We start from the raw sequence: 24,591 nt of genomic DNA, 5'->3' as shown, positions 1-24,591 counted from the left end.
ATTTTTTTAATAGCCTCTTACTTTTGGACTTTCTTTTGCATTAGACTCTTTTTAATATGTTGTGCAAGGAATGGTTTAGAGAAAGGTATTGTCGATTGTTCTCCTTGTTTACCTTTCACAAAGAAGATGATCTATCAATATGACTTTGTGGTAGAATAATCGAGATTCTTCAATTTGTTAATTAGATATTTCAAATTTCAATCAGTGAGAGAATTTTTTTTTAATCAATAACATTATTTAAATTTAGTCAAATCTCTACGAAATATATCAATTAGGAGATTAAAAAAGATGAGAGCACGGGTTGTGAATATTGTAAGAAGAAAAGTAAAAGAGGAACTAATTAAGTTTTATGATGAGGTTGAACCATGCGGCATGCACGGTGAAATAAACAATATGCAACTTTAATAATCTAATCATATTGTTTTGTAGGGTATATATCCACCTCTTCATGTCAACAATTAATACATGATCAAGTATGATGCAATAAATATATCCAAATCTAATTAACCAAAAGGGACTAAAATGTAATAATAATTTCTTGTCTATTAATCTAATCAATGTAGTCACTAGACATAATAATTATATAAAAACTGAAAAATATAAGCATGGAGAAACTTTAACAAACGTCATGCATTTAATTAATACGACAGATATGCTTTGTTGAGTTGGTGTAGTGTTATTGTTACTCTTTAATGCAATACAAAATATGTGTGTGATTGAATAATTTGAGGTTGAGAATAGCTAATGTCCCATTGAGAAAGAGTACGTAGTTGTCTCAATTTAGGTTATTGGGGTCCATGTATATCCTTCTCATACAAGAAGCTAATATTTGTGAGTGCGGAGTTAAAAGGGTAAAAAAAATTATCAAAAATTCCAAAAGGACATATTAATTTTTAAAAAAAACTAAAACGGTAAAATCGCTCACCGTGTAGCGATTTTTACCTTCTGAAAAAAGCGAAATCGCTGCAATAGCAGCGATTTCTTAAACTTGCTTTTTTTAAAAAAAATAAATAAAATTAAATAAATCGCTCCACACCGAGCGATTTTCAAAAAAATAAAATAAAATTTGTTTTATAAGTCGCTGCTTCTGCAGCGACTTGCACTAATTTTTTTATTTTTTGCTTTATTTTTTTAAAAAAAATTTGATTCAAATTTTTGTTTAAAAAAAAAATCATTGTCAGCGATTTTTAATTAGTTTTTTTTTTAAAAAATCAAATCGCTGTAAAGGCAACTATTTACACTTAATTTATAATTATTTTTTTTTGAAAATTGAATTAAATCGCTGTAAAAAAAATTAGCCGATTAAATTAAATTTTCAAAAAAAATAAAAATTTAAGTGTAAAGCAAAAAATGTGTTAATTAAGAATTCATTTTATAAACACATATAAAGATCAGTCCCAAAAAATGTGTTAATTATGAATTCAATTTTTTTTTTGAAAACTTAATTTAATCGGCTAATTTTTTTTGCAGCGATTTAACTAATTTTTTTTAAAAAAAATATAAATTAAGTGTAAATCGCTGCTTTACAACGATTTGATTTTTTTTTAAAAAAACTAATTAAAAATCGTTGTCAATGATTTTTATTTTTTAAAAAAATTGAATCAATTTTTTTTTAAATAAAGAAAAAAATTAAAAAACTTAATGGAAGTCGCTGCTTCTGCAGCGACTTATAACAAAAGTAATTTTTTTATTATTATTTTGAAAATCGCTCCGCGTGGAGCGATATATTTAAATTTTTTTTAAAAAAAAAGCAAATTTAAGAAATTGCAGCGATTTCGCTTTTTCAAAAGGCAAAAGTCGCTGCATCGTGAGCGATTTTACCGTTTTGGTTTTTTAAAAAATTGATGTGCCCTTTTGAAATTTTTGACAATTTTTTTTACCCTTTTAGCTCCGCACTCTAATATTTGTGGGGTGATGTATGCAATTGTACTAGAGTATTTGACTTGGAAAATCTTGTGGATTTGGAGCTTCCTTACTTACGAATTAATTATCAATCGTCAAATTTAATCGTAGTTTTAATATGGAATGACATTATAATATAATTAAAAGGAAATTTCATTTCACTTGCGTACTATTTTCCTTGTTATAGTAAGGAAGAAGAACGAGTTGTCTCGCATCACATAGTTGAATTCTGTATTTTGTTCTCATAATAAATAAATGAAGCGGTAGATGCATAATTTGAAGATTAAATACCCTATATATTTTTATCTTAACTTCATATCTGGAAAGTTTGGCCCAAAAATATTTGGAAAAATCTTGAGAAGTGGTGTTTGATCATATACCTTGGCGGCGAAGTATTTCAGATTCTTGAATACTAGAAAAAATCAGTACTTGAGCCAAGTTTTAATGTTTGGGAATTTTAAAAAATTCAAAAATTATCCAAACTTGTATGTTTAATTTTTTTAAAAATATTTTATTAATTTCATCTAATATTTGTTACTACATCCTCCGAAAAAATTTGAAATCTAATTTGAGCGATAAAATTGAGAATATTGAACAATTTGTATTTTATGAATTTAACTATAGTTGAATCAGTGACAAGTTTGAATATGTAATTATTGTATTGTTTTGACTATATTGTTATTTTGTTATTGTTGATTGTTATCAATTATATAATAAGGTTATTTTTAAACGGAACATACTCATTATAAATTGATCATAAACATATGTATATTTCTAATAATTTTTGTAGAACTTGTAGGTATAAATCATATTTTTTGAAATAGTCAAATATTTTTGAAAAAAAAAATGATCCAAACTAGAGTTGTGAATAGGGCTAGGTCCGTTGGGCCGGTCTGGCCTAACCAGGATTTAATAAGGTTGGGCTAAGAATTTTGGAGCCCATTTAAGAAAATGACTTTTTAGCCTTGCCTGAAAAAGTCTGTTGATTCGTAGGCTTGAAAAATATGGGTAGGGTCGGGCCGTGGACCAACAAAAATTAATTAAAAGATATAATATAATTTTAAAATTAAAGAGAGTCCAAATTCAAATCAATTAGTTAGAATTTCTATTTAGATATTTATTATTTTACTAGAAAAAAACTTAATTAATATTATAAATATATTTTTATTTGTGGATTTGATTAACAAGTAGTAACATTAACATCATGTAATATTGCTTTGTCAATATTTATGATAATAATTTTTTATTATAATTTATAATTTAATTTAATAATTATTAAAAAATATAATTTTTTAAAAAGTGGGTTGGCCCGGCAAACCTGTAGCCCACGTACTTGTTGTTTGGACCGATCGTTTTCTGGCCCATATAAAAAATGAGCTAACTCGTCCTGACCCGTAAAATGTCAAAGTCTGCATGGATTAGCTCGGATGGATAAGGTTTTTTTTCAACAGAACATACTCATTATAAAATGATAATAAATTTATGGATATTCTAAATAATTTTTTAAGACTTATAGATATAAATCATATTTTTGTAAATAATCAAATATTTTTTAGAAAAAATTGAGTCTAAATATATGGTAAAACTTCACAAAAAAAGTTTTATACAAATATAATTCGTCAAAAATATTTGAAAACTTAAGACCAACCGTTAGCTAAATCATGGCTTGAATTTGACTTTTCGTTACCTTTGGGTTATAAACTCTCAAGACTCCGTATTTGTTGGTGTGTGTATACTTTCACGCTCCTAAAACAAATAGAAAATGTGTCAAAGTGACAACACATTTCATTTAAACTTAGAATTAATGAGTAAAACTTAATTCATATATTATTATTATTTTATGAATTTTGTATTTAAACTATACTTAATTCACAAATTATCATTATTTTATGATTTTTATACTTAAATTATCTTGATCTGCCTCTGTTTCTACTTAGACGGATTATTTTTGCTTTTTTTGTTAAAAACTTTTGAAAATCACTATGAATCTCTCATACCTGGTCTTCACTTGGGCATACGTACTCCTACTTTTTACATGTCTAAATCATTACAGTCTCACTTTATACATCTTGTCTGCCATTGAAGTCACTCACACCTTATCCTGAATATATTTGTTTTTTAATTTATTTCTCCTAGTGTGCTCAAACATTCATATGAACATCCTCATTTTCATTACATTCATATTTTAAACTTGTGAATCTTATATCTGGTCAAGTAATGGTTTACTACAAACATCTAATCTAAGTCTTCATGGCATGTTTCTATCCCATTAAATATTGTGTGAGCCTCTACTTCATCCATCTCATTCTAATACAATATTTGATATCATCGTCAATCTCTCTATTTTCTTGAATATTTAATAACTCGAGATACTTGAAGTTTTCTCTCTTTGGAATTACCTATGTACCAATCCTCATTCCACATCTATATTATGCATGTAATGCGTCACTAAACTTGCACTTCACGTGCTATGTCTTGTCATTTTCAACCCAAGACCTTTAACTCTATGATCGTGTCTCCAAACTCCTGGTATATCAATGACTTCCTCACATATCTCGTTAATTAATATTATGTCATTAGGGAATAACATACATCATGGTATCCCTCGTCGAATATATATGTCGTGCCAATTCATCCGTTAGCAAGGTAAATAAAGATGGACTTATAGTTGAACTCTAGTGCAACCCAAACTAGACTGGAAAGAAAAAAAATTAAAATTGTATCATACATGTCCTAAATTAATGGACTTTAAGTTACGAATCAACTAGGACAAACTATATACTAAAGTTTATTTAACCAAAAATTTGATTTAATTGATTGAGTTGACAGAGGAATGAAGTGGCTATATCAGGACCCATAAGCCATAAATATTTGTCACAGACAAATAAGATGGAAACCTAACATTGAAAGTTAATTAGAACACTTTACCAGCCAAGTGTAGCTTCAAACACCATGAATGATGAATCCAATAGGTCCCATCATATGATATATCATTAAGACTTGGGGAAAAAAAGTCTTAGATGTTATCCATTAATAATTTAAATATCAATTGATATAATAACTACATAAATGATTTTGGGACAATTATTCATATGAAAATATATAACAACACTTTATATAAACATCGTTAAAGATTCCGTGAGTGATTTTGAATGTAATTGCATAAATTTAATTATCACTAAATATTTTTACGACAAAAATAAAGTTAGTGTCACTAAATGTCGTGATTATATATTAATGTTAGGTGGATATCTTCATTAATTGTCAAATTTAATCAAGACCTTATTTGTCCATTGACTTCTTGGTAGAGCTTCTAGAATTAATCAGGTTTCAAGATCCTTTGAAGTTATATCTATTAGTCAAATTACATGAAACATATACTAATGGAATAGATTTTTTCTTAATTAATTAGGACCACATATAATACGAAACCTAAAAGATGTTTGTAATTATATATTAAAGATTCAATTCCGTTCCAGATTATTGCAATTTGAAATTTTTTTATGTTGCATGTATATTCAAATTTTAAATAGATATAAGACTATGACAGTCTACATAAAATAGATCGATTCCTCCGTAATTAATTAGAACCACATATTACATATAATATGAAATTTACAACATGTTGCCTATGATTTTATAATAAAGATCTAATCTCGTATTAGATTATTAAACTTTTGAAATTTTCTTATTCTACATGTTTATTCAAATTTTAAACCAATATAAGACTAAAAACAGACCACATAGAATCGATTTCCTTGTAATAACATATAATATGAAACTTAAAAACAAATTGACTATGATTTTATAATAATGATTCAAACTCATACTAGATTATTGAACTTTTTTTTTATTTTTTAATTTTACATGTATATTCAAGTTTTAAACAGAATTAAGATTAAGATTTACCAAAATATGTCATGACCTAATTCATTGCTTTGCATATTTAATTATTTATTTTCGAAGTACGACGCATCATTAATGGACTTCTATTATTATATCGTGCTCCACAATGTTTATCTTATTATCAGAAGAAAAATGTTACTATGAAGGGCTTTATAATATGCTGAATTCAATACGTGTTAGTTACCTATTTTTTGAAATAACTATCTAATTAAACAAATATTTCTAATTATATTACAAATTAAGTTTTTCTATATTTTAAAATAATTATCTAAGTTTATCAATTAATATTTGTATAAAGAATTAGCTTGTTATTGCCTTTTTAAGACCATCAATGTGTGTCCTACTTGACGCACCTCATAAAGTTTCTTTTTAATATCATAATAAGATTGTTCAAAAAACTTTAAATTAGTATAATCCCTTCATAAGTAAAATTTCCAATAAAATAAATGAACGGTCTAATTAAATCGATACACAATCATGCCTCGATTAAACCAATAATTAAAGATAACCTATGAATAAACCCATTCTCAATAAGCACAATCGTCTCCTCTCCACAAATTAAACCTAAAATTAATTAAAGCCTCAAAGGCTATAACGATTACATAACTCTATAAATGCCAATGAACATTCAAACTAACATAAACACATTATATTTAATTCAAACAATAATATTCTCACTTAATTGTGTCGCACAAAAAAAAAATTATCAAAAAGAAAAATGGGATCCAATAAGGTTATTGCTGTGTTGTTCGTCGTTATGGTGACAATGTTTGCATCTTCAAATGTAAATGTTGTTGAGGCACAACAAGAACTTGCATATAAAGAGTGCTATGAAAATGGCATGAAGCTTGGTGCGACTGAAGAAAGTGTCAAAAGAGAATGCAGAAATATCGTCAAGGACCATAATATGAATGTCTAGAACACATTAAGGAAGTGATATTTTTCATTTTCTAATCTTTTTCGCTATGCTTTTGTCATTGGCTTTTATATATGTTGTTTGACAACCAAAAAAAAAAAATGTAACATGAAGAATAAATGAAAATTAAAAATTGCAGTTATATTTTCTCTTCTTCTAAGATTTATTTTTTTTCTCACGAATTCGATCTCAAGGATTGAATTATGAGCCTTTAGTTCTATTTTATGAGTACGTCCATTTGCTCGAAAATAGAAGTGATCGTCCTGCAGTTCGATTTGATTTTTCAATTTTCGAGAGTACGTACCATACAAATCTAACAAAGTTGATTCAAACTTGGAGTTTACTTCGGATTTATCAATTTGATTATATTAAATTTTCATTTTGAGTCTGTAGTTGGGCGGCTACTATTTTTTTTTTAAACAGTGGAAAATTAATTAGAATCAGTAGTTACCAAAAAGAAATTGAAACGGATTAAAAAAAAAGGTAAAATCACAATCAAATTGAAATGGAAGCAAAAAATTATATTAGAGCTCCCAATATGGGCTAGTCCACTCCATCCGGGCTAACCCATACAAGCTTCTAAATTTTACAGGTCAGGTCGGGCTAGGCCATTTTTGGTGTGGGTCAAAAAAGGCCAGTCCAACACACAAGTACGTGGGCTACAGGTTTGCCGGGCCAGCCCAGTTTATTTAAAAATTATATTCTATTTATAATTATTAAATTAAATTATAAATTATAAATTATAATTTAAAATTATTATCATAAATATCGACAAAAAAATATTACATGACCTTATGTTACTACATTATAATCGAATTCACAATAAAATTATTTTTATAATATTTATTAAGATTTTTTTCAAGTAAAATTATAAATATCAAAATAGAAATATTAACCTAATTGTTTTGAGTTTGAATTCTCTTTAATTTTAAATTTTAATAATATATTATATTTTAAAATTAATGTTTATTAGCCCACGGGACGGTCCTACCGATATTTCTCTAGCTCCTCAAATCAGCAGGTTTATTCAGGTCGAGCTAAAAAATTCTTCTATCAAATGGGCTTTAAAAATCATAATCCAGCCCTATTGAATCTCGGATTAAGCCAAGCCGGCCCAACATGCCTAAGCCATATTGATGCATCTAATATATATATATATATATTGATTTTTTTTAAAAAAGAACACATTTTGGCAACTAAATGTCAATTGAAATTATATGGCCGTATATTTAACAACCATATTATAGTTTTTATATATGTAAAATATATACTACTTTCCTTTTTATTTTTCATGGCACTGATGGGATGACACATTCTATCAAGTTTTTTCTTTTTTTTTTAAAGCTATGACTCGGAATTGAAACTTGTAATTAAGTAATGCATAAATTTTTCCACTGCACCATATTTTTTGGTAATTATATATATATTGTGCCTCATTTCAATTTGATTGTGATTTTTTTTAGTCTGTTTTAATTTATTATTATTATTATTATTAATAGCTATCGATTCTAACTCTCCACCGGCTTAAAACACCAGAAAAAGTAGCCCAAGTGCCAAACTATACTATAGGCTCAAAATGAAAATTCAGAATAATCGAAAAATTAAAAATTTGTATGGTACGTAATTTCGAAAATTGAAAATTTAAATAGAACTGCCGGACGGTCACTTTTATTTTCGAGAAAACGGACGTACTCGTAAAATAGCACTAAGGGCTGATAATTCAATCCTGAGATCGTATCCGTGAAAAAGAAAATCCTGAAGAAGGGAAAATATAACTGAAATTTTTAATTTTTATTTATTCTTTATGTTACATATTTATTTTTTTGGGTTGTCAAACAACATATATTAAAGCCAATGAAAAAATCATAGCCAAAAAAGATAAAGAAGTGAAAAATATCACTTCTTTAATGTGTTTTAGGTTTTAATATCATGGTCCCTAACGATATTTCTGCATTCTCTTTTGACACTTTCTTCGGTCGCACCAAGTTTCATGCCATTTTCATAGCACTCTTTATATGCAAGTTCTTGTTGTGCCTCAACAACATTTACATTTGAAGATGCAAACATTGTCACCATAACGATGAACAACACAGCAATGACCTTGTTCGATCCCATTTTTCTTTTTGATATATATATATTTTTTTTGTACGATACAATAAAGTGAGAATATTATTGTTTGAATGAAATATAATGTGTTTATGTTAGTTGAATGTTCATTGGGATTTATTGAGTTATGTTATTGTTATAGCTTTTGAGGGCTTAAATTAAATTTAGGTTAATTTGAGGAGAGGAGACTATTGTGCTTTTGGAGAATGGGAGAATTCATAGGTTACCCTTGATCATAGATTAATTCAAGACATTGTGTATTGAGTTGACGAGTCTATTTTTCTAGTAATTTTACTTAATAATAAATTTTGAATCAACTCAATTTATTGAAATAATTTTTCACATCATTTGTAGTATAATTTTATAGTGTGTTTTTAACAAATATATCTCTGAATTATACAAAATGACTATCGAACAAATTGTTCTATTTAAATAGTTTAAAAAGCAAAATGGAGAATATCTCCTTATCCTATTTTGCAACATCCATTTGTAACAGAGATATTTTTGAGCTACTTTGCTAGTTTAAGGCCTATTGAACCAAAACAAAATATTTTCAAGCTAAAAATAGAACGGTAGGTAAAAATAACTCATTTTAATTAGTGTTGAGCATACTTGCTCCTTCTCGAATATATGGGAAGACATGGAATTCCTCATTAGTTAATCACTACTCATTCTAATTAATGCATACGGTTCAAGAAGAAATAACTAGAAAATGTGACGTAGTAGATAAAGTTGATTCTTTATTAATTAGAAGATTTGTGTTCAAACTCAAAATATGTAAAAAAATATTTGATAGGAAGCATTTCTCTTTAAATGGGTCGCACACAATGTGAAATCAAATTAGCCAAGATTCAATATGTTGGATATTATTTACTCTGAGTTTCTTATCATAAGTAGTTTTTTGTTTAGAAAAATAATTTGGATTGGCTAATTATTTTCTTGTAAGAAAAGGTTTAAGAATCTATAAATATTAGTTTATTCCCCGCATTCACAATATAGTCCTACGATTTTGGTTGTTTTGGTTAGGAACATAATTCGTGGGGCACAAATGACATGTGTTATCACTTGCGTGAACCTCTTTGTATTCCGAGTGAATTGATTGAGGTTATTTCTCTCAATATGATATACTCTTATATTTATAATGAATTATTCATATTTTTTGTGAATGTAAGTCAATTGACTGAACCACGTTAAATCTTTGTATATTTTGATGTGTTTCTCATTTATCTTCTTACTCATAATCTTTCAAGGTTTATTTTGCTAACTTTTGCATTACAACTAATTATGAATATCAGACACCAAATAATGGTGACATTTTACCATGCCAAAAAATATCTAAGCAGATTCTAGTTACTTTCTTGCTTTCCCATTGCCTAAGTCCCCAAGTCATCAATCAAACACTAAAACACACAGTAAGGTGGGTCTATGAGGACCACAAAACTGACCCCTATCTTAAAGCAAAAGCAAAAGTAGGAAAAAATCGATGTGTAAATCAACAGAGTAAAAGAAGAACCATCAAAAATGGTGATAACTAGTACTTCCTCTGTTACTTGTTCTACTGTTTTTGATATTGGAAATTACAAGACTAAGCTATTGAAAATCGAGCCACAAACATGTAGCAAACACAATTCTCCTCCAAAATCTCTGTTAATTGGGACCCCATCAGAAGCAGGAAACTTCCCAGTATTGATATTTCTCCATGGCTATCTTCTTTACAATTCTTTCTATTCACAACTTATTCAACATCTCTCTTCTCATGGCTTCATTGTTGTTGCTCCTCAGGTTTCTTCCTCTCTCTGTTTTTTTTTCGCTTTATTGTGCTCCAAGAAATTGATAGTTTTGTACACATTTTTAATTTACCTGGCATCCAAACATCTCACCGGAGGTTGCCACGATAAATAAAAAATTGTACAAAATCTCAATTTAGTTAACGTGTGTGTCTGAAATATTGATCCTAGTCTAATATAACAGGGTACTTGTGCGTTATTCCTATGAACGTTATTTCTATAACTATCATTAACAGCTTTTGGATTGTGAAATTAGTTGGTTCTAACTACTGCTAGTCTGGGTACGGGTTTGCTAATGAACAATTTTCATTTTAGTTATATTTAGTGGAAGGAGCAGATGCAACCGAGGATATCAAATCGACAGCTGAAGTCACCCATTGGTTATCTGAAGGATTGCAGCATCACCTTCCACCTGATGTTGAGCCAAACTTGACGAAACTTGGACTAGCAGGCCATAGCCGTGGGGGAAAAGTTGCATTTTCGCTAGCTCTTGGTAGACTTGCTAGTGACCTGAAATTTTCAGCGTTGATCGGTGTTGATCCTGTGGATGGAATGGAGAAAGGAAAGCAAACTCCGCCATCAGTTCTCACCTACGTTCCGCGTTCCTTCATTAATCTTGATATGCCTGTGATGGTAATTGGCTCGGGTTTGGGAGAAGTTAAAAAGAATCCTCTGTTCCCTGCTTGTGCTCCTAAAGGGGTGAATCATCGCGATTTCTACAACGAATGTTGCAAGCCAGCTTGTTACTTTGTTGCAAAGGATTATGGACATAATGATATGTTAGATGAGGAGACCAAAGGGATTCGAGGCAAGGCTACTTATTGTTTGTGCAAGAAAGGGAAATCTAGAGAGCCCATGAGGAGATTTGTTGGAGGGGTTTTGGTTGCATTTTTGGAAGCTTATTTGGAAGGTAATTCCAGCCACTTGATAGCTATTAGAGATGGCCATGTTGCACTGCCTGTAGAGCTCCAAGATATTGATTTTCTTGTCTAAGCTATGGTTGTGGTTATATTGTACCCTTCGCTAGCATGTATCCAAACCATAGCCGTATATGTGTCTATTTATTCAATTTAAATATTTACTTGTGCACAGCTAAAATTGAAGTGCATAGAGGCCAAATTAAAATCATAGAATCGATACTATTAAGAGCTCAGTTGCAAAGACTCCTCCAATGATTTCACTCTTTATTACAAAAAATCTCACACATGTTATATTGGTCCAGATACACCCTTCGCTATTAAGTATTTTTTTTTTAATCAAATCAGGATCAGAGTAACTACTTTTGCTTCTATGATTTGGTAGGCTAAGGAATTCGTCCGATCTAGTATTTGATAGTTCATGTAGCAATAAAACTTCATTTCTAGAATTGTCTTCTCAACTGTTGAAAAATCGAGTGAGAGTATGCTAAAATGACCCACAAACAAAAAATCTCATCATATGGGAATGCGATTCACCATATTTGGAACAAACAAAGTTGTCCAATACTATCGAATCAAGAATTTGAAGAACTTTAAACTGTACTTGTATTTATAAAAATTCCTATAAGTAATTTAATAACAGTCCAATAACTTTTTAAATTTTAAAATCCAAAATCATATATCTACATCTCCAAAAATTTCCTCATATTATACTAGTATTATTTTTTTACCCTCTGAATTGAGAGTGTCGAAGTCAAAATTCACCGTCAACTTTAATTAAAAAAAATATGCTCTAAAGTAACCTGCAGTAACTACATAAAGATATAAACGAATCGAACATCAATTCGAGTCATTTCCTTTACTTTTACTTTTTCTAAAAGTTACTAATTCCCTATATTAAAATAATTCGAAATGATAGACTATAGACTATACATATTATTGTGTGTGAAATTGGAATAGCCAGACTGAGTGACTACACCTTTTATTAATTTAGGTTTTTAATAACTACAATTGATGTCTGTGGTCTGTCCCTATCAAAATAGAAATAGAAATTATCTTCATGATCTTTTCACAGGGTGCATAGTAAATATAATACATATATTAGTTTCGTATACTATAAATATTTTATTTGGCATAATTTTCAAACCTATTGTCTAACTATTCATATTAGTAATATAATCTATTTAGCATTAAGGTATTTTCTATTAATACGTAAAAATTTATGGTATTGATAATATAACGAGTTTTACTAATGTATCAGTATAATTAAAGACATAATTATCTTTTAAAAGAGTTTTTCATTAAATTTATTATATGTGTAAAAGATAATTTTAAAAAGAAATATTTTCTAATGCATTCAACTAAATATTATATAAGAAATAATTTCAATATAATTAATACAAATGTAATTAATACTAGCATTTTAGCATTTACATACCCTACCAAAAACAATAATTTCATTACTTTTAATTATTTCTTTTTTAAATTCAAATACTGTCCTAACATATATACAATTTTAATATAATATAATTAATGCCAAATGTCGGGGTTTCGACGTAGACGCAAAACACTTTAAATAATAGAGCTTACAACAACCTGGACGGACACCTCTGCCCTCTAATTCCCATACTTTCTCCATGTTAACTTTTCTTATTATTTAAGCTCCGATTAATTTGGCCATGAACGTATTACGCTACCGCCATAAACCTTTTGCGATTTTCACATTTCTTCTGCTGATTTCTTCGTTACTACGATTTATTTCAGCTTTACCCTTAATTAACCCAACTAGTGAGTTCCATTTTGCTTTTATTTCTTAGAAATTCTATTGGGTTCTGATTAACTAACTGTATTTAGTTTGTTGTTTTTTTTTTGTGAAGCAGAACAGCAGCAAAAACTCAGTGGACCGGGTTCATCGCCCCCAACGTGTAGATTCAAGTGCGGACGTTGTTCGCCATGTAAACCGGTTCGAGTCTCGGTTCACCCCGGTTTTACTTTTACTTTAGAGTACTACCCTCAAGCTTGGAGGTGCAAGTGTGGTAACAAACTCTTCATGCCTTGACAAGTTATACATATAATTGGAGTAAATTTAATTAGATTTTTTTATTGTAAAAAAAATAATTTGTAAATTTTTAGATTTGTTTCCTCTGTTTTTCTGAGAAAAATACACTTCTCTTCGTAATTTATACAATTTTACTGGTGAAAATTTAATTCTCCGTCTCATAATCTTTTCTTTCCACTATTCAAAATCTTCTTAATAATTCTGGCACTAGCTACTTATTCTGTGAATTTCTACTTTACTTCGCAAGTACAAACACTTTTTTGGTTTAAAAAAATATTGAAAGAGATTATTTTGTCGTGAGATTATTATGCATACGTTACATGCACCTTCAATGAAAATGATTTAAATATTTGCAAGACCTATTAATAATTTTTTATAGTTTCTTTTATATGTTCTTATTAAATCCTGTTTATACATTGAACACGCATTCTTCTTTCTTTCTCCGTTTATATTTACTTGTTCATTTTAAATTTTACACATTTATTAAGAAATAGTGGTTGATACAAGGATTTTAATTACTATATTACATGTATTATAAGAAAAAATAATTATCTTTTCTTAATTTGTTAAAAGTGATTTGTAAAAGAAAAAAATATATATTTAAAATATTTGGATAAATAAAACTAAATAGATAAATATTTTTTTTAGAATTTAATTCAATAGACATTGAGAATATATTACCAATTTTATATATATATATATATAAAAGAGTATTTAACAAATTATTTTGATTAAAGCATTATAAACGTTTATTTTTTATATAACAATAACAATATAACAAAAAAAATTGAAATCTCATAAGTGATCAGGTATGAGAAGGTAGAATGTACAAAACTTATCATTGTTTCGTAGAAGTAGAAAACTTGTTTTTGAAGTACTCTCGGCTCAAATACAATAAATTTCGATATAGAAGAAAAAGATAATGTAGTATATATAGCAAATAACAAGCAACAATGCAAAAGTATGAAAAAATCATGCGATAACAAAACACCAAAAACAATAATGATACAGGTTTAAAAAAAGCAATTATTAGAGCACACTAATATCATCGCAAACATTAATTACCGTAAGCAACATAAACACTACACTACCTACTATCCTACTATCCTCCGAATGTGAGTCATATCCTAACTCTCCTGTATAGCATTATGACCTCAACTATTTGAAGCTATGTCACATCTTGTGTTATCACCATCTATCTATTCTTAATATAATAAATAATAAATGTGAATGAAGAAAGTACTCAATTATGAACACAAATACAAGTTGAGGAAAATATAAATAATTGGACAATGAGAAAAGGCAAATGTAAGATAAGAAAATTCTTTCAGATGAAAAGTTCCATCAAAACTCACTTTATAAGCAGATAAATTATTAGTACTTCAATTATGAGATATTAGTTGACACGGTTTGTGACAAATTCAGAGAACTGGTTTCGAAATCACCACGGTATTAATAATTTTAATTTTTAAAAACATTATATTAATATCAATTGAATTATAAATTTCACTTATAATATTTTTAATTTTAATTTTGATAATTTACGGTACGATAAATTATATAATACCTAACACCTTTGTAAATCAATTTCATGTGCGTGCACACACAAAAAAACCAATCAATCAAAATATAGTAGAAAATTTTTTAAAATCTAAAGTATAGTTATTTTTTTACTAATACTAATCTGTATAGTATTTATTAGTATTATAAATATATATATGAAGTTAGTTATATTTTGATACTATATAGATATTTTAATATGAAATATTGTATTCATTATCAAAATTTACGAGATACCTAATATTAAAATGGGAAAATTATGCGGCTAAGCAAATTTATATTATTTAATTACTGATCATAGCTATAGTTTGTTATAATTACCACTCGCGACTAACATTACACATTAATTACGTGGTCTGACTTCAAGTTTGTATAATTAGTTAAGTTTGTATATGTATAATTCGCCAGTTTATACAAATATATATGAATAATATATAATTATTTAACCTATATACATATACAATTCACCTATCTCCCACTCTCTGTCCTCTCTCGCTCACCTCTCTCCTCCCTCTCCCAATCTCGCTTTCCATATATACAAATGTATATGTATAATATACAATTATATACATATACAATTCACCTCTCTCCCACTCTCTGCCTTCTCTCGCTCGCCTCTCTCCTTCCTCTCCCGATCTATCTCGCCTCTCTCCTCCCTCTCCCAGTCCCGCTCGCCTCTCTTTTCCCTCTCCCAATCTCTTTAGCCATATATACAAATACATATGTATAATATATAATTTTCTAACCAACATACATATACAATTCACCTTTCTTCCACTCTTTTCCCCTCTCTCTCGCCTCTCTCCTCTCTCTCCCAGTATCACTCGCTTCTCCTCTCTCTCCCAATATCTCTCTCCTCTCTCCTCCATATAACATGTAGCTACAAATTGTATATAATTTATCAAACTATAGCTCTGAAGAGTAATTATTTTAAGTGGCTATATATGAAAATTTTTCTATTAAAATCATAATATAAAAATTCTAATTCGATATCTACGATACCCTACAATTAGAAGCTCTTATCCAGAGATACACACACAGCCGGCTTATCTGCCCATGTTCCAACTGCGGGCTTTAAAAACGTTTGACCGGACTGAGCCCAATGACCACTACAGTACTTGTAGGCCCTACTTATCATGAGAGGGCCCACCAATCCCGGCCCACGTACTGTTGTTACTTGTTCGTGTCCCCATAAAATTGGTGAAACTAAACAACTACACTATAAAAGCAAAATAATAATAAATATATTCATCCTCACTAAATAATTACATTATACACCCTTAAATTAATTTCACTCACTTAATATTAAATCTTAGAAATTACTAATTAGTCAATAATATTATACATACATATATATTTTTTGTGGTAACTTTAAGGTTTATTTGTCATACGCTACTTATTAGTCAATGATACTATATGTGTGTAGTATCATTAAATTTATTGTTTAAAAATTACTCATTAATCAATAATACTAAATGATATTTTAAAGTGTATTACAAATAATATCACTAATAAAGAATAAAATAAAAAAGGATAAAGAAAGTGAAGGAAATTGGACCGGGTCATCCATGTGGGTTAGCCCAGATCCATGTGAAGAAAAATAGATATATGTAATTATGTATTATGAAAAAATTATATATAATAGCAAACTAATAATCTAAAATAAATGGAGTAGCTAGGGTTTGATTTAATTGTGCTCCATAGAAACGTTAGCCAAAGTTTGTCAGGCGCTTCTCTCAAAAATCTCGCTTGCCACTCTCCCATTCTCGCTCGCCACTCTCCCTCTGCTCGCCTCTCTCGCTTTAAACACAGAAGTATATAAATTTTGTTTCTGTTTTATATAAAGCTAGAGAAAATTGTATATACACATGCAAAAACATATATCTTTGTGTTATACACTTAATTATACAATTTACAAATATTTTACTTCAATTCAATTGTAGACAAATGCAAATTTTATACAAATATTGCAGAGGAAAAGACCAACGAATTATACAATTACGAATTATACAATTACTCTGAAATACAATATTCTCTAACTTTATACAACAGAAGTGTATATATTGTGTTTCTGTTTTTGTATAAAGCGAGAGAAAAACATATATCTTCTTGCTATACACTTATAATTATGCAATATACATACATTTTAATTCGATTCTATGCAAAGCAAATTTTATAAAAATATTGCAGCGAAAATAGGCAGCGAATTATACAATTGCAGTGAAATAGGATAGCGAATTATACAATTGCAGCGAAATAGGATAGCGAATTATACAATTGCAGCGAAATAGGTCAGCAAATTATACAATTATATATGTATAGCGAATTATACAGTTTTATGTTTGCTATGGAGCGCAAGTATGCAAACTTTACTATATCATACAAATATAAAAAATTTTATTTGCTATATGTGAAAGTTGCCTATATTATAGTAATAAATATAAGAAAGAATTTAAATGGTTGTGTCCCTTCGGAATTATGAAAAGGATTAAAAAAATCTTTTCATTCTCTACAATTTTAAAAAGACAAACACTTCTTCTAGTTCTTCTCCTCCTTCCTCAACAATTCCATAAAATTCGTGTGAAGAATCGTTAAGGTTTTTTTCCCAAAAAAGTGTTTGATACGAACAAATAATATTAACATATGCGATTTTAAATTATTTCTTTATATAATGTAGTTCGCATTTATATACATGTAATTAGATCTTTTGATTAGTGAAATAATATTTAATGATTCTATAATCTAAGAGTTTGATTAGATTCTTCGGACAAAATAAACAATTAATTAAATTGTAAAAATATTACCATGCCTATCCCTATTTGTTCTTGCCCCATAAATATATAACTATACGAATTAAAATCACATATATATCGTACGGTGCTTACCTACTTTTTAATTAATTTGCCGCTACATCATTTAAAACGAAATCTGTTTTTTAAATTTTCCGACAATTTTTAGGAACAAATAAATACTCTCCATTAATTTGTTTGACTGCACATGAAATCTGAAAAAGAAAAGAGGAACCCAACTCTTTTGGACATATTTTATGTCCTTAATGGAATTATATATGTTATTTTTAGGAAGAAAAAAAAACAATAAAGAGGGTATAAATTTAGTGGAAAAATCATTTCATCAAGAGAAACTAGGAATATAGTTTTAATCGGAGTGGCTGATTATATTTGTCGGTTTAATTTGATTTTATGTATTATTTTTCAGTTTAATATTTTGTATAATGTGAAATTGTAAATTTAAAGTGTCATGACCCAAAATAAGTCATGAATGACACTCATAATTATTCTCCGGGGAGGGGGGGGGGGGTGGACCAATGAATTCAACTCCAACTTATATTTATTATTCAACTTACAAAATATCAAATCATAATACAGAATTAAACTCAAATCTTATTAATGTAAGATATACAAATCTACTAAAATCTATTAAGCATCGTTTTCCAAAGCCTGAAAGTCACATCAAGGACATCTAATTGAAGTATAAATTGAATGTTAAAGTGCAATAACTATAACTAGTAAGGTTTAAGATTAATACTTAAATATTTATGAACGGATAAAAGAGTAAATTACTAAAGTTTTAATGGGTTATTGATTTATCCAATAACTCATTTTCAAAAAACAAAATCGAACCAACAATTACTTTTTAAAAATAAAATCATTAAAATATCGTTAACCCAATAACAATAATAATAAGAGCAGCTTTTCACATATAGCAAATAAAAAATTCATATTTGTATGTTATAGCAAAATTTTCATAATTGCGCTCCATAGCAAACATAAAAATTGTATAACTCGCTATATATATACAGTTGAAGCAAATTGTATAAAACGAAGTGTATAAAGCAACAAAGAGAAAGACACTTGGGCAGAGAACTGTATAAAAATAAAATGTATAAAACGAATTGTATCATTATAAGTGTATAGAAGATTATATACAATTTGAATTTGTATAAAATGAGAAAGAGAGAAAAATAAAAGAGAGTTGACAAGGAATATACAATTGAATCAATATGTATAAAACGAGAAAGAGAGAAATTAGACACAATTTGAAAATTGTATAAAAGGAGAAAGAGAGAAAGGCAAAATAAACTGGATAGGGGAGTATTTTTATTGTATGATTATAAGTGTATAGGACGAAAATATATGTACTTGCATGTGTATATACATTTTTCTCACGCTTTATACAAACAGAAACACAATTTATATATTTCGCTTCTGTTTGTATAAGTGAGAAAGGCGAGGGTGGCGAGCGATATTTGGGAGAGTGACGAGCGAGATCTGGAAGAGGGGAGAGAGAGGAACAAAAATATATGTATTTATACAATTTTCTCTTTTTTATACAATTATAAACAAATTTTTATACACTTATGTTTGTACAAAAAGTGAGAAAGCGAGCGAGAGATTGGAGGAGAGTGGCGAGCGAGATATTTGGGAGAGAGGCGCCTGACAATTTTTTACAATTTGCTATAGAGCACAATTAAATCAAACCCTAGCTACTCCATTTATTTTAGGTTATTAAATTGCTATTATATATAATTTTCCGAAATTTTTTTGAAGTATTGGGCTGGATCAGGGGAAATATGCTGGTAAAATTTTGGGTTTCTTTGTATTTTGAGAAGTGGGTTGAGATTTTATTTACAATATTAGGAATAGGCCTGGAAATGATGTATGGGTTTGCTGGCCCAGAAAAATGACTATTTAAAACTTGACTAAACTTCAATTCTAATTATGTTTTCGATGAGTTTAGTCAAAATTTAAAATAGCTGAATTTATACAAATTAACTAATGAGTCTTGCTTAATTTTAACAAAATAAAATAGAAAAAAATGCACAAGTATCCTCTCAACCTATGTTCGAAAATCCAGAGACATACTTATACTATACTAAGGTCATATTACCCCCTGAACTTGTTTTATAAGTAATTTTCTACCCCTTTTCGGCCTACGTGGCACTAGTTTAAAAAAAAGTCAACCAGCGTTGGACCCACAAGATATTGCCACATAGGTCGAAAAGGGTAGAAAATTATTAATAAAATAAGTCCATGGGGTAATAGGACCTTAATATAGTATAAGTGTGTCTTTGAGATTTCGGACATAGATTGAGAAGGTACTTGTGCATTATCCCAATAAAATAGTCAACTTAACTTAAATCAAATAATTAAAGATATAACTCATTATATAGATAAACTAAGTAGTAAGAACTTATGCAAAAAAAGTAAAATCTTTTTGACGCAATTTTTTAAATATTTATAAAATATACTAATTATATATTAAGAGAAAATGTATTCATTTTTCAAAAAGATCAAAAATAACTAAAATTAACTTGAAAAATATTTGAATTTCATTAAATTAATTATTTTCAATCGTTTGGAATTAAAGAAACTCAAAGATTAATTTATATCGAAGAGGGTTAAAATTGGGTATCAACACTATTGACAGGTACAAGGCGCAATTAATCGCAAAAGGTTTCACAAAATGTCCAGGATCGGACTTTCATGAAACTTTTTTAGTCCGGTTGTCAGACCAACCACCATCAAAATTGTCCTTTCTATTGCAATTCAAAATAACTGAAAAGTTCAGCATCTTGACGTGAATAATGCATTTTTGCAAGATAACTTGCAGGAGCAAGTATCCATGGCGCGGTCGAAAGGCTATCTCAACCCTGACTTTCCCAATCATGTCTGTCGTCTCAAAAATGTCATTTACGGCCTGAAACAAGCTCCTCGTGCCTAGTATGAAGCTTGTTAAGTCTGAATCAGATGTTTCTCTATTTATTTTCACATTGGAAACTGTAACGATGTATATTCTAGTGTATGTTGATGATATCCTCATTACTAGGAATCATCCAACCTGGTCACACACGTAATCAACTCTCTGGCTTACAAGTTCGCCCTAATGAACCTTGGTGAACTCAACTATTTTTTAGGGATCTAAGTTAAACATGTTCGAAATGGGATTGTCTAATCATAATTCGAATATATACTTGAGATTCTCTCAAATGTGGATATGACCGACTGTAAAGGAGTTACGACATCCATGTGCTCAAACTCACCACCTGAAGTAGGGGATGGTTCACCTCCAGTCGATGCAAGCTTGTATCGATGCACTACTGGTAAATGGCAATACTTATCATTCATGCGTCCTGATGTTGCCTTTGCAGTTAACAAACTATCACAATTTATGCAATCCCCAAGTTTGGAGCATTGGAAAGCAGTAAAAAGGGTGCTTCAATACCTCAAGCCTTCATCAACGTCGTGCTTGCAAATCCCTAGCCACTTTGATACTAATATGTATATGTACGCCGATGTTGATTGGACAGGTAATCCCTATGACAAAATCTCCACATTTGGCTACATACTCATCTTGGGACCAAACTCGGTCTGTTGGTCCTCTAAGAAACAACATTTAGTTGATCGTTCCTCTACTGAAGTAGAATACAAATCGGTAGCCAATGTACTCTCTGAACTTACTTGGGTACACAACCTATTGACTGAATTTGCAAACGCCAAGCATTTTTTATGATAATATTGGTGTTTCATATCTCAGCAAAAACCCTATGTTCCACACTAAGATGAAGAACATTGCATTGGATTTTCACTACCTCCACAACATTGTGAAACAGGTAGAGTAGTAGTCAAGTATCTTCTTGTCGGAGATCAAATTGCAAACACTCTCACAAAGCCGTTGTCCAAGCCTGCCTTCCTTCGGTGTTTATCCAAGTTAGGCATTGTTGCATCACACCTAACTTGAGGGGGTGTGTTGACATACTCTATAGTTTGTTATCAATTCTTATCAAGTTGTTAGAGTAGATTTAGATTAAGTTGTTAAAGTTATTCCTTAGATTTAGTCAACTTAGTATATATTAAGTTGTTACAATAGTTCCTTAGAATTAGTCAAATTAGTTTCATCTTACTTGTATTTAAATTGATGCTACATTTGAATAAGATTCATTCAAGTTTGCTTTGATTCTCCATCTCTTTAATCTATACGAAGAGATCCAACATGTACCGCATTTAAAGTGAAAAACTATGTGATAACTTCTTTCTTTTAACAATTAAATCGCTTTAGAGTTGAACATCAAATGAGAGTGACAAAATAATTAATTAAAAACACGAAGTGGAGAGATAAGGTTCCTCGCAAATGCTTTCTCAGAGATAATACCCTTAATGAGAAATCTCGGTCTGCATGCTCTCTGAATCATGAATGGATTACTATCGTCACTAAAGAAAAATATGGAATTAGTTATGAAATTTATCGATCGTTTTTCACTATAATTTGTTACCAAAATGCTTTTCAAAATTCTAGTAATTAGATTATATTGCAAATGAATAAGTATAATTTTTATATCACTCAATTTTATAATTTTATATATCGTAAATGTTTTATTCTCTAATTATATAAATCGTGAATATATATGTTCTTGTTTCTAGATAGACAATTGACAAATCACAAACAAAGCAGTGGATTTTTTTCGCAATAATAATAGTGGGACGAAAAAAAATTCACGAGTTTACATTATAATATTAATCTAATACGGGATTAGTTTATTTATTGGAGTACTATGTGGAGTATTATTTAAATTATAATATATCACTGTTCTGATTGATTATTTCAGTTTTTTTCAGTGGGCTAACGATGCAACATGTGTCTTTACATGTTGATAGTTTCATTTTTTTTAAAAATGAGCTCCATTAATTTGAATTTGTATTAAAATAAATTAATTGAATAATGATAATTGATTAGCTCCGACGCATACACTTAATGGGTATTAATTCATTTATTTTTTGGAAAGTTATACTATTATATACGATTAGAGATATATTAACCATGCTGTGTATATATATCTTTTGACTTTTATATTGTCTAATTTTTTTTTATATATTTTAATGTCTTTTAAGTTAAAATTCTACCTGCTAACAATACTCTAAAATCTCAATTCACATTTTTAATTGAGAGCAGCGAATCTCAATCATACCGTCACATTCTAATCATACTAATAATGCATGTAATCACAAGTACTTTCTAGTTCAATTAATTATTATTATGCTTTTAATGATTAGTATTTGTTTGCCCTGTCCCCCTAAGGCTTTTAGTTGTTTTTTAGAGTATAATTTATGGATCCTCCTTTTTGTTCATGTCATAAAGCAAGAAAGAAATATGGATAGTTTCATAATCATATCGACTGGATTTGGTTCACACTGTGATATGGGATACTTTTAGATTTTGTCTTGTTAGTGTTTTTGTAAAATAAAAATAGAAAGATCATCTAATAATAAATTAAATTAATGTTCCTCATTACTTTATGGTTAGATGAACTGTCACCTATTCAGATTCATTTTTTTCTTGTCCATGTTGTTTGAGCACGCGCAAGGCTTATTTTATAACGGGGTAATGCTAAATGTCAGAAAATTTTATTAGAAAATAAATAACAACTTCTTGCTTTTTCAATGTAATAAATAACAATATTTTCTCTTGTCAACAATAATTTTCTATTATTGACTTGTCAAATGAATTAAGAAATGGTAAATAATAGGAGTAGTTTTACAAAATCACCGTTATTAAATATAAGTCATTTAAACTTTGAAAAATGAATAGTATTAAATAGACACAACATGGTTAATTGTTCATTTATTTTGTAAGCTGGACAAATATTTTTGGACATTTTAAAAAAGTATAGTGGACAAATATTGGACGGGGAAGTTTTTCTTTATCTCAAATTATTTATCGTGATTTCTAAAAGTGATTATAGACTATTTTAAATTATTTGTCATTTTAGAATTTTAAGATAAAATTAAGGGATAATTTCAGATACCTCTCTTCAGGTTTCTCTCTACAACACTCACCTTCACTGTGATTTACGATATTATTCCCTTATTTCAATTTTCTTATAATCATTCTTTAAACTTATTTATAATAAATATAAATTAATCTAAATTTGACAATTTTACCATTCTTTATATGAATTTCTTCATATTAATAAATATTATATTAAAAACAATTATTTAACCAATACTTTGAAAGTGAATCAGCACAAATACATTTTTTTTTAGGAAAAATGCACAAGTACCCCCTCAACCTATGCCCGAAATCCCAGAGACACACTGATACTATACTAAGGTCCTATTACCCCCTGAACTTATTTAATAAGTAATTTTCTACCCCTTTTTAGCCTACGTGACACTAGTTTGAAAAAAAAGTCAACCATCATTGGACCCACAAGATAGTGTCACGTAGGCTTAAAAGGGATAAAAAATTATTAATAAAATAAGTTCAGGGGGTAATAGGACCTTAGTATAGTATAATTGTGTCTCTGAGATTTCGAGCATAGGTTGAGGAGGTACTTGGGCATTATCCCCCTTTTTTTTTATCAAACAAAGATCAAAATCTTCATTCAAGTTCACCCATCATTTTCACCAAATATTAACTCTT

At 29.0% G+C, this 24,591-nt stretch overlaps 2 protein-coding genes across 2 annotated transcripts; both read left to right on the top strand.

Annotated features, from left to right (window-relative positions):
* Nucleotides 1-10,190: 10,190 nt before the first annotated feature.
* On the top strand, nt 10,191-11,715 carry LOC101258376 (chlorophyllase-2). Its single transcript, XM_004240993.5, has 2 exons — nt 10,191-10,612; nt 10,933-11,715. The coding sequence occupies exons 1-2, from the start codon at nt 10,352-10,354 to the stop codon at nt 11,608-11,610; spliced, it is 939 nt and encodes a 312-aa protein (XP_004241041.1). The 5' UTR covers nt 10,191-10,351; the 3' UTR covers nt 11,611-11,715.
* A 9,453-nt stretch (nt 11,716-21,168) lies between these two features.
* LOC138349384 (secreted RxLR effector protein 161-like) lies at nt 21,169-21,684 on the top strand. Its single transcript, XM_069299715.1, has one exon. The coding sequence runs from the start codon at nt 21,169-21,171 to the stop codon at nt 21,682-21,684; it is 516 nt and encodes a 171-aa protein (XP_069155816.1).
* Nucleotides 21,685-24,591: the final 2,907 nt, after the last annotated feature.

Source organism: Solanum lycopersicum, chromosome 6 (assembly GCF_036512215.1).
Source record: "Solanum lycopersicum chromosome 6, SLM_r2.1".
Classification (NCBI taxonomy): Eukaryota; Viridiplantae; Streptophyta; class Magnoliopsida; order Solanales; family Solanaceae; genus Solanum; species Solanum lycopersicum.
Note: the sequence above shows the minus strand (reverse complement) of the source record. Positions and strands in the feature narration are given on the sequence as shown.

Coding starts and splice junctions, on each gene's coding strand:
- LOC101258376 (XM_004240993.5), top strand. CDS start 10,352: ATGGTGATAACTAGTACTTCCTCTGTTACTTGTTCTACTGTTTTTGAT. Junction 10,613..10,932: donor TCATTGTTGTTGCTCCTCAG/GTTTCTTCCTCT, acceptor TTTTCATTTTAG/TTATATTTAGTGGAAGGAGC.
- LOC138349384 (XM_069299715.1), top strand. CDS start 21,169: ATGACCGACTGTAAAGGAGTTACGACATCCATGTGCTCAAACTCACCA.